The 20,343-nt window shown below is 48.3% G+C and overlaps 1 protein-coding gene across 1 annotated transcript in view; it reads left to right on the top strand.

The window, feature by feature from the left end:
* Positions 1-20,343, top strand: part of TMEM120B (transmembrane protein 120B) — a 45,898-nt gene that overhangs the window by 23,029 nt on the left and 2,526 nt on the right. The window contains exons 3-8 of the mRNA XM_007448705.1: positions 544-660; positions 4,662-4,721; positions 5,346-5,441; positions 11,197-11,286; positions 18,671-18,736; positions 19,252-19,313. Coding sequence (XP_007448767.1) covers positions 544-660; positions 4,662-4,721; positions 5,346-5,441; positions 11,197-11,286; positions 18,671-18,736; positions 19,252-19,313 — 491 coding nt within the window. The remainder of the gene's footprint in view (positions 1-543; positions 661-4,661; positions 4,722-5,345; positions 5,442-11,196; positions 11,287-18,670; positions 18,737-19,251; positions 19,314-20,343) is intronic.

The following is a 20,343-nucleotide window of genomic DNA, read 5'->3' as shown; positions in this document are numbered from 1 at the left end:
GTTATGTTCTTACACCAAGGACCCCTGCTATTCTGAGAGTGTCTATGACTTGTTTTCCTGGTTTTGAGATTAAGTGTCACCAAAGAATAACAGTCAGACCTTGGTTGGTTGCCTGCTTATACTTTCAAAGCACCCTTCCTGTCTGTACTCTTAGTAATCCTCAGGTTGTTTCTATAGAATAGCCTGGAAAGTAGTACTGCCAGTAGATATCCATGGAACTTGTACTTTGTGTCCGGTATTCTAAATGCTTAACATTGCATTTATTCACTTTATTCTCACATTGATATTGTCTATAAGGTAAGACTGATGGTATGTATCCCTGTGTTTGAGGTATGGAAGATAAGGCAGAGAGGTTGAAGCACATTCCCAAGGTCACAAGGCGAGCAGGGAGTCAGCCTCAAACGCAGAGAATACAGGTGGAGGACTGAGGTTGTGAAAAGCATCGCGATGGCAAGGTGGGAGGGCGGTACCCAGAGTTTCCAGATTCTTCCTGCAGTCTCTGTAACGCCCCTGCTTCTCTTACGCCCACACCTCTGACCACAGGTACAAGCGCCACGCCAGTCGGGAGGAGGCAGAGCTCGTTCAGCAGTTGGGCGCCAACGTCAAGGAGCGGCAGAACATCTTCTTTGACATGGAGGCCTACCTGCCCAAGAAGAACGGGTAGGAGCTGGGGACCTACTCCCTAACCCCCAGCGCTGTGGGCAGATGCCCCGGCCTGGAGCACCTGGTCTGTGTGACTCCTGCCTCCCTGTTGGGGCTTGAGTTGGAGGTGAAAAGGAGGGAACAAGGGCAGGAAAGAGAAGGAAACTTCCTTACACATCTCTCCATGGACCCAGGAGGGGACCTTAGCCCCTCCTGTGTGGTAGTGACATTCCTGGAAGGGCTTTTTCAAGGAGCAAGATGAAAGATCTGGTTCCCAGGATCTGCCACATGCCTGATGCCACCTGGGGTCCAGAGGAAAGGTGTTCTCTCTTAAGAGAACAGACATTTATGGAGAGCCTGCTGTATGCCTGGCATCGTGCTGGGGGCTCTCCTGATGTCACTCACTTCATCCTCAACAACCTGGTGAGTCAGGTCCAGGAATCTGCATTCTACAAGGTTCAGAGAAGAGACATTAGGGAGTATCTTGCCCAGGTGGCTCAGACCGGGTTTGGCTGAGCCAGGATGTGAACACTAGACATTCTGACTCTAGAGCTTGTGTTCTTTCCATCTTCCTCCTTCAGAGAAGTCCCATCTCCTTCCTCAAGTGACATCACCGCCACCCTGTTCCAGAGAGAGATCCTTACAATATTGTATCATGACTTGACGTGGGCAGCTAAAAGTACGTCCTGGGAAGCACCTGACTTTTTTCCTGGTTTGGCCTAGCCCTAAGTCAGAGCCTTCTACCAGAGCCCTTCCTCTTGTCTTCTTTTTTGCTGTATTTGGTTAAAAACTCTAGGCTTTGGGTGGCGATAGCTTTCTACAGAATGAAACAGCATAACCTTCTTTTAGAGTGTGGCTCAGATCCACTTTCCCAGCTCCAATCTCCCTAGTTCTCTGTGCATGTTACCTTAGTCAGGAGTCCTTGGACTGTAAATGACAGAAAACCCAACTCAAAGTTGCTTAATTAAAAATAGGGGATTTATTGGTTCTTGTAACTGTAAAGTCCAGGTGTATCTGTAGGTATGGCTGGATCCTGCTGCTCAAATGATACTGTTAGGCTGTGTCCCTCATTTAGCTTTCTTTTTACTCTCTTTTCCAGCATATGAGTTTTATTCTTAGGCAGGCTTTCTCTGCAAAGCTAGCCCCAGCAGCTCTGGGTTTGCATCCTACCCACTTAGCAAATCCAGTGGAGAATGCCTCTTTGTTCTTTAGTAGTTCTGGGAAAAGTCCTGTTACTGATTCTCATTGGCTTAGATTGTATCACATGATCGTTATTGACCCAATCAGGAAGTTGCACCACCTTGGCGGAACCTGGGTCATGTGCCTTACCCTAGAGCCTAGGGGAAAAGTGATTCTCTGAAGGGAAATTGTACTGCCCTTCTAGGAAGTGGGGACTATATGCTAGGTGGGAAAAATGGATGGTCTTTTCACACCTCTGCTCCAGGTACACCAGACTGGAAATGCCCCTAGAATTTACTCATAGCTAGAAAGAAGGCTCTCCTGTTCCCTTTTCTCCTCTCAAACTTCTACTCATCCTTCAAAGCCCAGTTCACATGTTACCACCTCAGTGAAGCCTTTCCAACCCCCTCTCTCTCCCTCTGTGAAATTAACCCTTCTTCCCCTGAGATCTCATAACCCTTTATTTGCACCTTTATTAGTGTGTTAGAGTACAGGCTATTGTAACAGAAGCCTAATGGCACAATGGCTCAAACATGCGTCATTTTTGTCTCTTACACACAACAGTCCAGAGGTGAGTGGACTCCTGAAGGCCGAGAGTGGTGGGCTCCCAAGGTGACCTAGGGACTCAGGGTCTTTTTCCAAATTACTGCTTCATCCCCGCTTGGGGAGTTGTCCTCAGCTACATGGCCAAAGCTGGCTCACACCATCTCACTTTCAGGAAACAGGGAAGAGTCAGGCAGCAGAGGGCAAGCAGATCCCTTTTTACAAAAATGTTTGCCATATCCTACTGAAGCCAAACACATACATACCATACGACCCAGAAATTCCACTCCTGGGTGTGTGTGTGTGTGTGTGTGTGTGTGTGTGTGTGTGTGTGTGTGTATGGTGGAAATGAGTGCTGAATGTTCACAGCAAGGAAGCTAGACACAAAAGGCCACATATTGCATGAGTCCATTTATACGAAATGTCCAGGATAGACAAATCCATACAGATGCAATGTAGATTAGTGGTTGCCAGGGGCTGGGGGGAGTGGGGAATGTGCTGATAGTGGGTATGGGCTTTCTTTTGGGGGTGATGAAAATGTTCTGGGATTAGGTGATGCTGATGGTTGCACAACTTTGTAAATATATCAGAAACCATTAAACTGTATAATTTATTTTTAATTAAAAAAATTTTTATGAGCTCACTTTATTATTTATTCTTTTTTTTTTTTTAGTTCCAGGTACACATAGTGAGTTGATATTTCTATACATTACAAAATGATTACCACTAAGTTGTATACTTTATTTTTTATTTTTTTTAATATTTATTGTCTTATTCAACAAGTTTCATGAGCATCTACTTTGTGCCCAGCACCATTCTATGTACAGTGGATAAAGCTCCAAATAAGTCATAGTTTCTGCGCTTTCAAAACTTACATTCTAGAAGGGAGTGGGGGATGAAAATATATATGTACATACACGCACATGTACATAATATAATCATTATTTTTTTTATTGAAGTATAGTTGATTTACAATGTTGTGTTAGTTTCTGGTGTACAGCAAAGTGATTCATTTATATACACACACATTTGTATATTCTTTCTCATATTCTTTTCCATTATAGGTTATTACAAGATATTGAATATAGTTCCCTGTGCTATACAGTAGGACCTTATTGTTTATCTATTTTATATACAGTAGTTTGTATCTGCTAATCCCAAACTCCTAATTTATTCCTCTCCCACCCCTTCCCCTTTGGTAACCATAAGTTTGTTTTCCATGTCTGTGAGTCTGTTTCTGTTTTGTAAATCAGTTCATTTGTATCATATTTTAGTTTCCACGTATAAGTGATATCATATGATATTTGTCTTTCTCTGTCTGACTTATTTCACTTAGTATGATAATCTGTAGGTCCTTCCATGTTGCTGCCAATGACATTTCATTTTTATGACCAAGTAGTATTCCGTTGTTTATATATATATATCACATCTTTTTTTATCTATTCATCTTAAATTGTATGCTTTAAAAGTGTTTAAAAGTGAATGTTATGGCATGTGAATTATATCTCAAGTTAAAAATAAAAATAAAAAAAAGAACATTCACAGCAGCTCTATTCATAATAGCCGAAAACTGAAAACAGGTCAAATGTTCATCAACAGTAGAATGAATAATTACATTGTGGTACCTCCACTCCATAGAATAATATACACAATGGGAAAGAAGGAACCACTGATGCAGACAATGTGGATGAAGCTCACAGACTTATTACTGAGGAAAAGAATCCAGACATAAAAAAGAGAATACATTGTATACATTTATGTGAAGTTCAAAAACAGAGAAAACTAACACAACAGTGGGCATCCTTGCCGGGGGGCGGTTTACTGACCGGGAGGCGGCATGAGGGCACCTCCTGGGGCTAGAAGCATTTTATTTGATCTGGGTGTTGGTTACATGGATATGTAAATATATAAAAATTCATCATGTTGTATACTTAAGATGTGTATGCTTAGGAAGAGCCCTTTTTAAATTGACCTAGAAACTGTACACATGCCTTCACCTCATTGGCTGGAGCTTAGTCACGTGCTCACATTAGCTGCAAGGGAGGCCAGGAAATATGGTCTCTAAGCCAGCTGAAATGGGGAGAAATGGGTTAATCATGAAGGTCGTGTCACAGCTGTCATGTTCTCTACTTAATCATTTTCATTCTCGCTCCATGTGAGGCTTTTACTGCTGAGCTTAGCACCCTATTTTCTAATATCCGGTGCTCAGTGCTATGCTTATTAAGCTTGGATATTTTTGGTTGGGGACCACTCCTGGGGCTGTTAACATGGTGGCGCTCACAGGTCTTTCCTTCCAGGCTCTACTTAAATCTGGTTCTCGGCAATGTGAATGTGACCCTTCTCAGCAACCAGGCCAAGTAAGTATCCCAGACAACCCTCCACTTGGCTTTACAGAATCCAGGCATCTTGCTCTTGCAACTCAGGAGAAATGGGACCAAGCTAGTATTTTTGCATAAATAAAAAAACGTTCACAGTTGGGAGTCTGGCTTTGGTCTTTTGGACGAGACTCTGAGGTCTCTTCCTCAGTGGGTAGACCACCTGGGGGAGGTTTCCTTCCTTCCTTTCACAGAGTCAATACCCAGGGTGGACAGGACTGCCACTTTCCCATGAGAAATGGCCCCTGCTGCATTCCATGCCTTGTCACACACGTTCCTCCTGGGAGGTAGGCAGTCCAGTCCTGTCCACCTCAAATCCATCAGTTACCAGGGGAAATGGAGGTGTGGCTTTTCCTCTGAAGTAGCTGGTTGTGGGAGGAGACCCTGTCTCTGCCTCCTGCCCATCACAGGCTTGGAACCTTAAACCAGGAGTCCAGGGACACGGAAGCTTTGCACACTGGCCCTCTTTCCCAAATTAATCATCACCGTTAATTCAAAGTCTCTCCCTTAGTGTGATCAGCAGGTCAAGGACCTGATGGGGTCAGGGTCCTTCCCCCAGGTGGGCTATAGTTATGTGACCTTTCCCGGGGGTGTCTGTCTCTGCAGATTTGCCTACAAGGATGAGTATGAGAAGTTCAAGCTCTACCTGACCATCATCCTGCTCCTGGGTGCTGTGGCATGTCGATTTGTCCTTCACTACAGGTGATGGGGTGTGGTGGTATGTGTGTGTGGGCATACGGGGGTGAGGAGGGCCATCGGAGAGGGATCCAAGGTCTCTCTTGCATCTACAGCATTTGGTGTGATAAGGTGTAGGGTAAAGAAGGACCATTTCTTTTTTTTTCTTTCATTTTTTAAAAAATTAAATTTATTTATTTTTGGCTGCGTTGGGTCTTCGTTGCTGCGCTGGGGCTTTCTTTAGTTGCGGCGAGCGGGGGCTACTCTTTGTTGCGGTGCGCGGGCTTCTCATTGCAGTGGCTTCTCTTGTTGCGGCACATGGGCTCTAGGCGCATAGGCTTCAGTAGTTGTGGCTTGCGGGCTCTAGAGCACAGGCTCAGTAGTTGTGGCGCACGGGCTTAGTTGCACCGTGGCATGTGGGATCTTCCAGGACCAGGGCTCGAACCCGTGTCCCCTGCATTGGCAGGCGGATCCTTAACCACTGTGCCACCAGGGAAGCCCAGGAAGGACCATTTCTTATGGGAAATAGCAGTGCTTTCTGCCCTACATCTGTCCAACAAGTATCTACTAAACGGCTGCTGAAGCGACCTTTTAACGTAGTAGTTAAGAAAGAGCCCAAGTGGTCCACCCATACAATGTAATACTATTTGGCCACAAAAAGGAATGACGTACTGACACATGCTATAACATGGATGAATCTTGAAAACATGATGCTGAGTGAAAGAAGCCAGGTGCAAAAGGTCACTTACTATATGAACCCATTCATATGAAATGTCCAGAATAGGCAAATACCATAGCGACAGAAAACAGATTAGTGAAAGGGAAACGGGGAGTGACTGCTAAGGGCGACACAGGTTTTTATTTTGGAGTGGTGAGAATGTTCTGGAATTAGATAGTGGTGATGGGTCCACAACTCTGTTAATATACTGAAAACCACTGAGTTGTATACTTTAAAAGGGTGAATTTTATGGTATGTGAATTATATCTCAATTACAAAGAGAAAAACAGTGGGGGGTAGGGTGGGAAGAAAGAAAGAGGAAGGAAGGAAGGAAGGAAATAAGAAAGGAAGAAAAGAAAGAAATAGATTGACCACAGACTGCCTGTGTTTGAATCCTGGCTTTGAAACTTACCGGCTGTTGCCATGGGCAGCTTCCTCTGGATGCCTCAGTCTCCCCATCTGTAAAACGAGGGTGACACCAGGCCCTGCCTCCCTGGGTTGTCATGACAATTCAGTGTGTTAACACTGTGCGTGGCTCTGCCCAGCGCCTGGCACCCAGCGTTGTGGTTGAGAATGCCGGCTGCTCTGTTAGTGTAGGACAAGGCCAGTGAGCTGAGGCTGCGCTGCCCCGGGGGTTTCGTTCCTCTCTCTGGCCCTGGCTTTTCTCCCCAAGTGTGGCTTGGGCATTTGGCCCACGTGTCAAGGGTTTATTTCCTGACAGGCGCTTGGCTGGGAGTCCCGTTGCTGGTCTGCCCACCTGAGTGTCCAAACAAAGGCTCTTTCGGGCCCTGGGCCCATGCCGGCCTGCTGCCTCAGGCCTGGCCCATTTCCCTGGAGGGCAAAGGCTGCTCACGCCAGTAATGCCTGCTCACATGCCCCCCTGGAAGGGGTAGAAGTTCTTGATGTGCAACCAGATTTCCTTGCCCTGGGGCCTCTAGGGCCCTCAAAGGACAAACCTGTGGTGTGTTGTCAAGATCTAAGGCTCACTGAGGGCCTGGCATTTCCATGTCTCCCGTCCCTTTCTGTATTTATTTCCTGGGGCTGTCGTAACAAGGCACCACAAGCTGCGTGGCTTAGAACAACAGAAATATATTTTCTCACAGTTCTGGAGGCCAGAAGGCTGAAATCAAGGTTGAAATCACGTTGGCAGGGCCATGCTCTCCATGAAGGCTCTAGGGGAGGATCCTCCTTTGCCTCTCCCAGCTTCTGATGGTGACCGGCAGTCCTTGGCGTTCCCTTGGTTTAAGACTGTTTCACTCCAGCCTCTGCCTCCGTTGTCACGTGGCTATCTTCCCTGTGTCTCTCTCATGGTCTTCTAATGAGGATACGGTCATTGGATTTAGGGCTCACCCTAACCCGATATGACCTCGGGAATTTCCTGGCGGTCCAGTGGTTAAGACAACACGCTTTCACTGCTGAGGGCCCGGGTTCAATCTCTGGTCGGGGAACTAAAATCCTGCAAGCCGTGCGGCATGGCCAAAAAAAAAAAAAAAAAAAGTAACCCAGTATGACCTCATCTTAACTAAATTACATTTACAAAGATCCTATTTCCAAATAAGGTCATATTCTGAGGTTCTGGGTGGATATGAATTTGGGGGGGGGACACTGTTTAGCCCACTACACCTTCTGTGGGTTAAAAATCGGGCAAGCGAGGGGGCCTAGATGGGCAGCCCATCTCTGAACCTCAGTTTCCTCATCTGTAAAATGGGAAGAAGTACTGTCTTAGTTTGGGTTCCCCCAGAAGAAAGCACCGCCCCCAAGACAAGCATTTGAGTGCCCATAGTTTATTTGGGAGGTGATCCTAGGAAACACTGGTAGGGGAATGGAAGTGAGACAAGGAAGGGTTATCCTGTGGGCACCTGGAGTTCAGTGCTGCTGGAGAACTGTGGGACAGCGAAGGATGTGTCTCAGTTATCCCGCCCGAGGGGTGAGGGAGCAGGTGGTATTTATCCTCCGACTGCTGTCAGTCTAGGAAGGATTGACTCCCAGAGAATGTTAATCCCCCTGCCCTCCTGATCTACCTCTGGCACCAGCAGGGTGAGCTCTGGTGGCCTGAGAAAGCCCCTGGGCGCACCAGGAGTTGCACGTTCTGGCTGTTGGAAGCCATGCAGATGGGAATGGGTGGGGTACATGCACCTGCCATGAGAGCCAGCCAGCCCTGTGGGGTTGTTCAAGGGTCCAGAGAGATCGTCCACATAAAATGCCTGCGACATTGCAAGTTCCCAGTAGTTAGTGCTCGCCTAGTGTGTCAGGCTGAATAATGGTCCCCAAAGACCATTGCATGTTCCAGTCCTCAGAACCTGCAAACACTTGACCTTACATGGCAGAAGATCTTTGCAGATGATTCAGTTAAGAATCTTGAGATGGGGAGATTATCCTGGATTATCCAGGCGACCCAGTGTAATCACAAGGGTCCTAATAAGTGGGAGGTAGGAGGGTCAGAGTCGGAGATGTGATGACAGAAACAGAGGTCAGAGTGATGTGAGGACATGAGACAGGGAATGCGGGCGGCTTCTGGAAGCTGGAAAAGGCAAGGAAATGGATTCTCTCCTAGAACCTCCAGAAGGAACACAGCTCTGATCTGATGACCTATTTCAGACTCTGACCTCCAGGACTGTAATAGAATAAACGTGTGCCTTTAAGCCACTAAGTATGTGCTCATTTGTTACAGCAGCAACAGGAAACTCAAACACTTTGGCAGGGCAGACTGAGACCAGCACCTCAAGCATGTCCCTAACGTGCCAGGGCCATAAAACTATTTTCACTCCTCTCTTTTTTGATATAGGAAGGGACCAGTGGAAAATATGCTGGTAACCACTGCTCGCTTCTGGGGCTGCTTCCTGTCTGGAGATATCTAAGTGACCCTCTGCAGTGGGAGGCCGTCTTCGCTCCCCCGTTTCCTGTGCAAGTCAAGTAGGCCTTTGATTTCCTCAGAGTTAGGCATATGAGACTCATTTCTTGGACTCTGGACGCTCTGTGGTGCTTCCCAAATTATTATGACAGGGGACATCCATAGCTCTTCCTAGCCTGCAGGCACTGTTCTAAATTCAGCTGATGATCACAGCAGCTTACCCTGGAGGTGCTGTGACTCTCCCCACTTTACAGATGGGGAAGTGACGGCACGGGAGAATCACTGACTTGTCCTTGGTCCCACAGCTGGGAAGAGGCAGAGTCTGGATTGGAACTCAGGCCCCATGTCTCCAGAGTCTGTTCCTGACCCTCCCGAGACTGCCTCTGCAGGCAGTGGTTGAGCAGGACTGAGAGTCTGTCATCTGTGACCGTGAAACAGGGTCACATAGCTTAAAAGACACCTTCCAATGTCTTTTTTAAAGATAGCATTTAGTATATCAAATTGATTATTTGGTCTAAGATTTAAACAGATATTTTAATATACACATTTATGCAATATGTAGCATTTATGCTATAATTGTCTACAAAATAAAAAGCGGAACATGGGACTTCCCTGGCGGCCCAGTGGTTAGGACTCCACACTTCCAATGCAGGGCACGCAGGTTCGATCCCTGGTCAGGGAATTAAGATCCCACATGCCTCGCACGGCGTGGCCAAAAGATAAAAAATAAATAAGTAAATAATAAATAAAAAGTGGAACAATATAAATGAGCATAATAGGTACAAGTATCCATTTCAACAGGTCAAATTTAGTTATTATCAATACTAATGAAAGCACATTTCCGTATATTTAACCTTCAAGGCCCTACTCAAATGTCATCTCTTCTTTGGGGACTTTACACATTTAAGTAATTAGGAGTCTCTCATCTTCATTCTCCCAAACTCTCCCAGACGTCTCCCAACGTCTTTTATTATTGTTAAAGTTGTATCCTCCCATTTCCCTCCCAGGGCCTTTGTAGTTGGGGAAAAGGATCTCCCAGTTCAGGGATAGAATGGAGGAGATCCGGGGTGTTCTCCCTCCCCCTGCAGTCATTTCTGTTCCCACAACAAATGGATCTGTGTGACACCAGGAGGTACAGAGCTGCTTCCTGTTGGGGTCAAAGATAAGATGAGGGCCCATCAGAGAGAGCCAGTGGCGGGGGAGCCCTCTGAGGGGCTGTCTGTTGCTGGCTCTGTCCCAGGATCCTTCACCCAGGAATGCTCATGGAGGGGGTCAACATTCCCATTGTACAGATGGCAAAGTTGAGGCCAGTCAAGGTCATGCACAGCGTGTCTAAGGCTCTCCCCTCTGACCAGGGCACAGCCCGACTCTAGCTGCCATGTTCTGCCTGCCTTTAAGGCCTGTTCTGCCCACCGTAGAGGAGGCAGGGTTTTTTTAAAATTAATTAATTAATTTTATTTTTGGCTGTGTTGGGTCTTAATTGCTGCACGCGGGCTTTCTCTAGTTGCGGCGAGCGGGGGCTACTCTTCGTTGCGGTGCGCAGGCTTCTCATTGCGGTCAGTGGCTTCTCGTTGTGGAGCACGGGCTCTAGGCACACGGGCTTCAGTAGTTGCAGTACGCGGGTTCAGTAGTTGTGCACAGGCTTAGTTGCTCCGCGGCATGTAGGATCTTCCCGGACCAGGGCTCGAACCCGTGTCCCCTGCACTGGCAGAAGGATTCTTAACCACTGTGCCACGAGGGAAGCCCAGGGAGTTCTTAAGTTCATCTTTTTGTATGTGCAGCAAAGTTTCCAGACGGTTTAAGGGGATGGAAGGAGTTTACAATGGAGTTAACACTGCATATAGTTTAAAATTGCAAATTAGGTTTCCTGCTTAAAGTCTTCTCTTGTCATCCCACCAGAAATTTCATATCAGACAGATGTCAAATTTAGAAGGGAAACAGGTGGTTGTGGGCTGAGCGGTCAAGCAAGGAGGGGAAACCTCAGCTAGAGCCTTAAGGGCGGGTAGGATTCATGTAGAAAGGTGAGCGGGGGGATGGGCATTCTAGGTGGAGAGAAGACACGCCGCCGCCTTTCTGGGGTCACTGGGGGTTTCTGGAGGCATGCCTCTGTGGGCGGTTCTCATCCTGGTTTGCTGTCCAGCTGTGGTGGCGGGGATAGCCGTCCCTGATTCTCATGCCTGCCCCCCCTCCCGGGCACTGTTTCTCTATGCCAGGGTGACAGACGAAGTCTTTAACTTCCTGCTGGTATGGTATTACTGCACCCTGACGATTCGGGAGAGTATTCTCATCAGCAACGGCTCGAGGTAATTGGGGGCCCGGCTTTGTGGCGAGTATGGGGGAGCCCAAGGGAAATCTGTCATGGAGGTGAGGGCTGTCACCCTCGCCTTGCGTTCCCTTCCTCCTTGTGGGGGTAGGGTATTCATGACCGTTCAGACCCAGGGAGGAGGAAAACGGTATCGGCTACTGCACCTCATTTGCTGTGCTCAGTCTCTTGCTTACAAGAAACCCTAACTCAAATGTACTTCCTAACACAGTAGCAAATTTATATTCTTATATCAAGGAATGGGTCCATTGGCACTGACTTCAGGTAAGGCTTAATCCAGGTGTTCAGACAATGTCATCAGGACCCAGACTCTCTGTCTCTCACCCATATGCCTTCTACTGTGCTGTTTTTATTCTCAGATTCCAGGTAGGAGCCCCCAGCAGCTCCAGGCTCACATCTTTATTTCTAGCATTCCCAGCAAAATAGGGCACATTCCTCTCTTCCAAGAGTCTCACTGGGTCCTACTGGCACTCACTGATCATGTGCCCATCTCTGAACCAATTGCTGTGGCCAGAGAATGCGCCGCTGTGATTGGCTGGTTTTGAGCCTTGTGCCCACCCCCAGGGCTGTCAATGAAAGCCTAGAAGCTGAGTGTCAGGAGAGGAATGGTTTCGCAGAGGAAAATCAGGGTACTGTCACCAGAAGGTTGAATGGATTCTGGTGAGAAAAGTGGATGGTCCTCTCACAGGGCAATGAGAGTCTCGGGACTGAGTTAAGATCCACGACTTGCCACTTGCAGGACCCATTTTCCACAGGTCCGATGCCTTTGGGGGTGTCCATTTGCACCTCTGCACACCAGTCTTGTCCCTGTTTTTCCTGAAACAAAAAGTAACAACCTCCCACCCCTCCCCACTTCCTCCTTCCTGGGGGCTGGTAAGGAACGGCCAGGAGCTGTGTGTTTAAGATTGGGGTATTTGCCAAACCCCCAAATAATTTGCCACCATCTTACTTCTCTGCCCAGTGGTCTCTTATGGCATATCCCTGCCCTGCCGGGCCTTACCCTGAACGTAGAGCCAAGAGGTAAGGACCAGGGGAACAGCAGTTCTTAGGTATGCAGCCCTGTAGCATGTAGCCCTTTAGAAAAGATCAGTGTTTCTCAAACTGCATTCATTCTTGTCCCATGCACACCATTTTTACCAAGTCCAATATCACCTGGATGATAATTTTCTCACATTTTTAAATCCATCCTTCCTTTTTTTTTCTACTTAAATAAACATTAATTTATTTTAAAAGGAAACTATTTCACCACCATACGTGGAAAACCAGCATCAATTGCAGGAAAGAGGAAATAGTGTAAAAATAGATTTTCATTTTCATTGTCTAATTTATTGAAGTCAATAATCTTGCTTCCTGAAGGCTCTGAACCTGAGGCCTGCTATTTCTCTTAAGCGTGTGTATGTGTGTAAAAAGGGAGATTAGCAGATCTCGAGAGGCATTAAAGGTGTCCTAGCATTTAACTGAGACTCTCTCCTTGACTTAATCAGGAGAATGGAAAGAACAGAAAACATGACTTCTCACCACGTGATTCAGTATCATCTAGTGTTACACTCAGGTACCATCTAAAACTTGGTGGTACATGCCCCATGCTTGGGGAAACACTGAAGTAGAAAATCTTACCAAATAAATAACGTTTGTAGTTTTCCTTAATTTTAGTGAATAGTGTCTTCCAGCTTTTGGGTGGGGTCGGAGCGGACTCAGAGTAGTACATAGTGGGGAAATGGGCGCAGGACAATGGGCCAGGCTTTCTTGTTACTAATTCTCTTTGTGCATCCCTGGGCTTGCTGTCGGCCTTGGAGTTTCCTCCTTCTGCTGGACTCATATTAAGAGTGTTCAGGGACATGCTACATCTCTAACAGTCACTAACACTTTAGTAAGAGTTATCCTGGTCACTTTTTTCTGTGGATGTGGTTGGGGGGGGTGGTCCCCGAGAGGAGGGAGCAGGACTGAGTGGAGGTGCCTGCAAGTGTGGGGCACACCCAGAAAACGGAGGAGGGCTGAAGGGGGAAAGTGGGGTTCCAAAGCCCCCTCACTTTCCTGACACTTTAATGGGGCCTTTTCTGGGGCCTCCCTAGGGCTTGTGCTCTGATGGGACAACAGATGTGTTGGTGGTGGGGAGTGTGGAATGAGTGGGGTGGGCCCGTAAAGGTGTCTCGTTTTCTGGAATGAGTGTGGGAGTTGTGGCCAATTTGTGGGGGAGGGAGGCATGGCAGGTGGATGGAATCTGGGTGATTAAAACTTGTGACTCATCCTCAACATCTGTTGGGTATTTAGCCTCCATCCTCCCCCAGCTCCTTCTCAGAGCTGATTTCTCTCCTGGGGGCGGGCAAGGGAGATGCCTGTGAGGTTTCCCCTCACACTTGGCACTTATTAGGGAATAGCTAAGAAACCCTTTCAAGAAAGCGCAGCGAGGAAGAGGGAGTGGGTCCAGATTGGTATGAATACTACCTTTCTCATTTCTGAAGCGTCTCAGGGCTAGCTCTGGAGCTCACAGTCGGTACCCAGTAAACACCCCAGGGTCTATGTAGAAATGAATTGAACCCAAGCTCTGCAATGAGGGGGGAAGGTCATTGGGGCCATACCTGTGTTCGAAAGACAGCTGGAACTGAGCCATGTGGGTTTCCTGGAGGCCTGCTGCCCAAGTTTTGGCCTGACGGGGCCTTTTTCGTCCTGTTCCCAGTTGCATCCGAGACTTGAATTAGGGGTGTATTGGGGGAAGAAGGCCCGGAGAGGTGGGGAGGATGCCCCCCATCATGGGCTGGAGCCACCCTTGGTTTGTGTCTGATGCTTCCCATGTGAGATGTAGCTCATTAGCTCAATTAGTGTAATAAGCAAGTCAACCTCCCTTGCAAGTTTTGCAAATGACAGAAAACCACCTGATAGGAGTAAACATGAGGGGTATTTATGGGAGCATATGAATAGTTCAAGGAGGTCAGAAGGGCTCAAACAATGTAACAGTCCCCCTCCTTCTCCTTATTCTGTTACCTCCTTCACTGGCTCCCAGCAGCCCAGGCCAGCATCCTACCAGATCAGCAGTCCGAGAGGAAAGAGCATCTTTCCTCTACTGGCCTCTAGGGGCAGTCTTGAGACAGACTTCCAATTGGCTAGGTGCAGGTCACATGCTCATCCCTGCCCCAATCACTGTGGCTGGAGGGATGCGGAGCCCTGATTGGCTGGCTCTAGGCGATGTGCCCAGTTATCTTAGCTCCACTGAGCCACCCAGACTGAGTGTGGGGGTGAGGTGATTCCCCGAAGGAATGATAAGGGGGAGAACCAGAATAGGGAGTGATTGACAGGCAGGCAAAACAGATGTCCTCTGCCCTAGTTCCGGGCCAGAATGAATAATGAATCAGGAATCATGTTGGCTTTTCTGGCAAGCCAACCCACCAATGCCTAGATCTGATGGGTTTTTATAAGGGCCTTTCCTAGGATACAGAGGTGTAGGGATGGCAGGGGCAAGAGGGCGCCTCCGTGTAGAAGCCATTCCCCCAGCCGCCCAGATTGACCCAAAGCTCAAAGCCAGCCAGGGGTTGAATAGTGACTGGTGCCCAGGTCTTATGCACACATACAAACATGGCTGAAGTGTCCTGAAGGGAGCTCTCCAGGCACAATCCCCAGATACCAGGACATGCTGTCCCTACATTCTGGCCACGCAGTGTGCCACCCTTCCTGGGGCATCTACTGTCTGCTCATTTAAAAAGCCCACAAGCTCCTGCAGGCTTCATTTCTGTGGCAGAACGGGCCCAGAGGGTGACTGCTAACGGGTGCAGCTTGCTTTCTGGGGTGATACAAAACGTCCTAAAACTGATTGTGGTCATGTTTGCACAACTCTCTGAATATACTGAAAACCACTGAGTTGTATACTTTAAATGGGTGAATTGTACAGTGTCTGAATGACATCACAGTAAAACTGTTATGTAAACACACACATGTGAACGAAACCAGCCCAGAACTCTGGGGTGTGCAGATGGACGATGGGGCTGGTGAATGCACGCTGGGGAAGAGGCCATTTTTAGCCTCTCCCAATGCCGCTGAGCTGTGTTTATTGGTAGCATCTGTCAGCGCTGGGCTTTGGGCACAGTGAGCTGTGAAATTAAAAGCTGCTGCTCAGCCAAGCTTGTTGCCCAGAGCCTGTGTCTGGCTCTAGCCGTTTCTGTACAGAGAGAGGGCATTTCTCAAGGGACCTTTGCGGGGTAGGACAAAGGACAGTGGGGCTTGCCAGGCCTCCAGGGCTTGCAGAGACTTCTTGGTACCTCTTCAAGCTGAAAGTCTAAGGTTGGGGCCAACTGTGTTTTCAGTCAGAAAATTAGAGCCAGGGGTCCTTGTAGACTCTTGACGGGCAAGACAGGGACACGGGGAAGGGGAGACTGGGAACAAAGAAGTGGACGGATGTCTCATCCTGTCCCGTGAACTCACGTGGCACCTGCATCAATCTCCTGTCACCTCTGTGCTGGTGGCATCTAGACCAGCTGCACCTCCTGGACATCACTTTTTTCATTTCAACATTTCTTGAGTGCCTACTGTTTACCTGATGCTGTTAGTGCTGGGAATAAAGAGCCACCTAAAACCTTGCTCCTCAGCACAACCCCTCAAGCATCCACAGGCCATTGCCTTAACACCCAATTTATGGCCAGAACTTCTTTTTTTTTTTTTTTTTTTTTTGGCCACACCCTGCAGCATGTGGGATCTAAGTTCCTTGACTAGGGATCAAACCCACGCCCCCTGCATTGGAAGCACAGAGCCTTAACCACTGGACCACCAGGGAGGTCCCTTTCATTTCTTTCTTTTTATTTTAATGGCCAGAACTATTGAAGGGCTGCAAAGAGAAGACAGGGGTAAGATGCTGTTCCTGCTTTTATGATGTCTGTGTTCAGCTGGAAGGTTTTAAGAGCAGTCAGATCCACTTATTAGGACAATGCAGATTAAAATCTCCGTGACACACCAATTGTCACATAATAAGACTGGGAGAAATTTTAAAACTGGGTATCCAGCATTGGTGAGGGTTTGGGGAACTCAACAGGCTCTACTGAGGATGGGAGTGTAAATGGGGATAGCCGTTTTGGAGGGTAATTTGAGAAGTAACCACGCACGTGCCCACCGACCCAGCCATCCTGCTTACTTCCTGGTAGCTGCCGTGGAGAAACAGCGTCATCTCACGGGGGGCTTCCACAGTATGTCGTGGCAGCATGAAGCATGATAGCAACATTTCAGGAATGGCAGAGCCACATCCTGAAATGTCGTGTCGCATTTAAGAAGTCAGTGACAGGTCCACAGATAGCTGCCTGGGAGTCGAGACAAGAAAGCAAGTTGCAGGATGATTTTAGTTTCAAAGAAAAGTCTAATCCAGCAGCTCGTCCCCCAAACCAGCAGACCCTCAGGTGCCACTGTTTGGTGAGCAGGAGCGCCCTGGACCCCATCTCCCCACTTGGCTGCACTCTCCCAAGAGAGTTCTGGAAAGACAAAGGTTGAGTGCTACTCCCACGTGGATGCCTCGGGGGTCCCAATTCCTGGCATCCCAGGGTGCATTTGACAGAGCAGATTGCTGCCACATCATGTTCCGATAACTGAGCTCCTGGAGAAGGGCCGGGGAGCCCAGCAGAGGCCTGAAACACACTCGGGGACTTCGAAGGATAAGGGCTGCCTGTGACACTGCGGAGTGGGTGACAGCCAGGCTCGCTGTCCTGCTGTGGAGTGAGAGCCCTGAGCTGCGGGAGCGCTGGGCTCTGACAGCAGAGTTCCCGCAGCTTCTGGACTGACTGGGGCGAGGGCCTGCTGTAGACGGAGGAGCAGATGAGCCTAGGGCATGGGGCTCCCAGAGAGAAGCTGCGTCGGGGATGGTGCGAGATGCAGTGTGTACAGTCTGTTGTCTCTCTGCATCTGTGTGGGGTAATGTAGGTAGCTACAGCTCTGCATAAACGTGTGCGAGTGTTCTGTGTTTATTCAACACGCTTATTGAGCACCTGCTCTGAGCCAGGTGTCACAGATGAACAGACAAAATCCCTGCTCTTTTGAGCAGGGAACAGGGTTCAGGAAACAAGTGAGAAGAAAATAATTTCAGATATAGCGCAAGCACCGTGAAGAAAATGAAGCAGGGTAATGTGTTCCAGAGCGGGGCTGTCTAGCGGTTTTATTTATTTATTTTTAACATCTTTATTGGAGTATAATTTCTTTACAATGGTGTGTTAGTTTCTGCTTTATAACAGAGTGAATCAGCCATACATATACATATATCCCCATATCCCCTCCCTCTTGCGTCTCCCTCCCACCCTCCCTATCCCACCCCTCTAGGTGGTCACAAAGCACCAAGCTGATCTCCCTGTGCTATGCAGCTGCTTCCCACTACCTATCGATTTTACATTTGGTAGTGTATATATGTCAATGCTACTCTCTCACTTCGTCCCAGCTTAACTTTCCCCCTCCCCGTGTCCTCAAGTCCATTCTCTACATCTGCATCTTTATTCCTGTCCTGCCCCTGTCTAGCTGTTTTAGCTAAGGTGGTCAGGGAAGGCCTCTTGGAGGAGGTGACAGTTGGTCCAAAATTTGAACTTGGACCAGGAGCCAGGCAGGCCAAGGTCTTGGAGCAGAGAGGACAACAAGTTTGAAGACTTTGTTAGTCTGCTCGGGCTGCCATGAAAAGATACCACAGACTAAGGGACTTGGAACAACAAAAATTTATTTTCTCACGACTCTGGAGGCTAGAAGTCAAGATCAAGGTGCCAGCAGGGTTGGTTTCTCCTGAGGCCGCTCCTTGGCTTGCAGACGGCCACTGCGTCTTCACATGGCCTTTGCTCTGTGAGCAGGCACACCCCTGGTGTCTCTTCCTCTGCTTCTAAGGACACCAGCCCTGTTGGATTAGGGCCCCACCCTTATGACCTCATTTAACCTTAATTACCTCTTTAAAGGCCCTGTCTCCAAATATACTCACATTTTAAGGTACTGGGGTTAGGACTTCAACATAGGAATTTGAGGGGGGGCACAATTCAGCCCATAATAGGCTGCGAGGTAGCAATGGGTCTGGCAGATTCAAAGAAAAGGATGCTTGGAGCCTCTTAGGGTGGGGGGAGGGGGGACGGGGAGGCGGGGCTTGGGGTCATGAGGAGGTTAGGGATGTGTTCTGAGGGTAGTGGGAACCTGCTGGAGGCCCGAGTGCCTCTCTGGGTCTCTGTGTGATTGTGCATCTCGTTGGACAGAAAAAGAGGAGAAGTCCTGGCTTGGGTACGTTTCTTCCTCCAAGGAGCTGTCTCTGGGTCACAGGGCACCCCCCCACCCCCCCACCCCACCCCCGCCCCGCAGACACAGGCTGGGAAGCAGGGAGACACTTGAGTTTCTCTCCCGGCCTGAGCTCCTTTTCCTTCTCTTCTTTTAAGAATCAAAGGCTGGTGGGTGTCTCACCACTACGTGTCCACGTTCCTGTCTGGAGTGATGCTGACCTGGTGAGTGTCCCCCGCTGTGCCCCAGGGCCTCTGCTCACTCTCCCCAGGGAGCTAGTGAATTGAGCACTGGTGATGGCTGAGGGGTCCAGATGCAGGGGCGTTATGGCCTGACATGTGGGCCATGAAGTAAAGCGTGAGCTTACGATGGGGCTGCAGGGACACCCCAAGTCAGCTGGGGACTTCTCCGAGGAACGTCCTGTCTGCCTCCTGGCCGGGGTGACAGCAAGCAAGTCTGGACAGAACAAGCACAGGGACGAGGCTGTGACTGATGGAGGGTTAGGGGGAATCGGTGTTAATTTAGGCTTCAAGATGCCTACCTGCACTCCCCTGGTTGTAGAATGGATTAAAGCAGTGATGGAAATTACCTGGTCCAGCCCCAGGGACATGGCGATAAAGAAGGTAGAATTGGGTTTTAAATCTTCTTTTCTCTTCTGGTTGGAACAGAGATGGGGTGGGGATGAACAGATGATTTCAGAGCGGGGGCTCATCTTTGCTTTTCCTCCACTTCTCTGCAGGCCTAACGGACTGATTTATCAGAAGTTTCGTGATCAGTTTTTAGCGTTCTCCATTTTTCAGAGTGAGTGTCTCTTGCTCGGATTCGGGGGAGGAGGCTTGGTGTGGCTTTCACCAATGGAGTCTGTTTTGTGAAGGGTGTGTCTTGTGTGGAACGGAGGTGAGACTGGGGGAAGTCCCTGGTCTGCCAGGGACGGGGGACGGTCCCAGAAATCCAGAAGGAGCCATCCACCCCCCATCAACTCCATCCTACCGCCCAGCCCCTGGCCTTAAGAGAGCAATGTCTGACCCACACCCACACCCTGGATCTCCAGCCACTGCCTTTTCCTTCCCTGGATCAGAACTGGACCAATTGTACCCTTCAGGAACTGAGGGGTGTTGGGGGCACTAACTCTGTTTTCCTCAAAATGGAAATTTATGTTCTTTTTCTCATTTAAGAATAGCTCCGGATTTATATACAACGAGGGGTTACCTCTGAGAAGCAGAAATTGGGTGGTTGGGGGACAGGGAGAGAGTTTTACTTTTCACCAAGTATCTGTTTGTTCCCCTTAAATTTGATGCCAAGTGCATATTACCTATTCAAAAAGTACAATTTAATTTTTAAATAAAACCCTGCTTACAGGCAAATACAAACATAAGCCAAGAAGGAAAATTACATATAATTCCACACTTAGGGTGTTAATCGATCTATGTATGTCCTTTCAAACATTTTTATTCATAAATATATATATATACACACATATACTGCATTATGTATAGTCTACAAACATGGGATCCCTCTACACAGCTTTGTTTATAACCTAGTTTATATTCTGTTAACAATTATCATGGGTATTTTTCCACGTCAACATGGAATTCTGCCTCCTTAATTTTTAGTGACTACAAAGTACCCCATTGTATGGAACTGTCTCTTGCATGTCTTGGGGCTGGGAGCACACAGCTCCCAGCATGGTGCCACCATTCCAGCAAGCATCTGATGAGTGCTTTGAAGGCATAAAAGCAGGTTCAGACGTGTGTGTGTGTGTGTGTGTGTGTGTGTGTGTGTGTGTGTGTGTGTGTGTGTGTGTGTGTGTGTGTGTGTGTGTGTGTGTGTG

This window comes from Lipotes vexillifer, unplaced genomic scaffold (genome assembly GCF_000442215.2).
Source record: "Lipotes vexillifer unplaced genomic scaffold, Lipotes_vexillifer_v1.1 scaffold21, whole genome shotgun sequence".
Taxonomy (NCBI): domain Eukaryota; kingdom Metazoa; phylum Chordata; class Mammalia; order Artiodactyla; family Lipotidae; genus Lipotes; species Lipotes vexillifer.
Note: the sequence above shows the minus strand (reverse complement) of the source record. Positions and strands in the feature narration are given on the sequence as shown.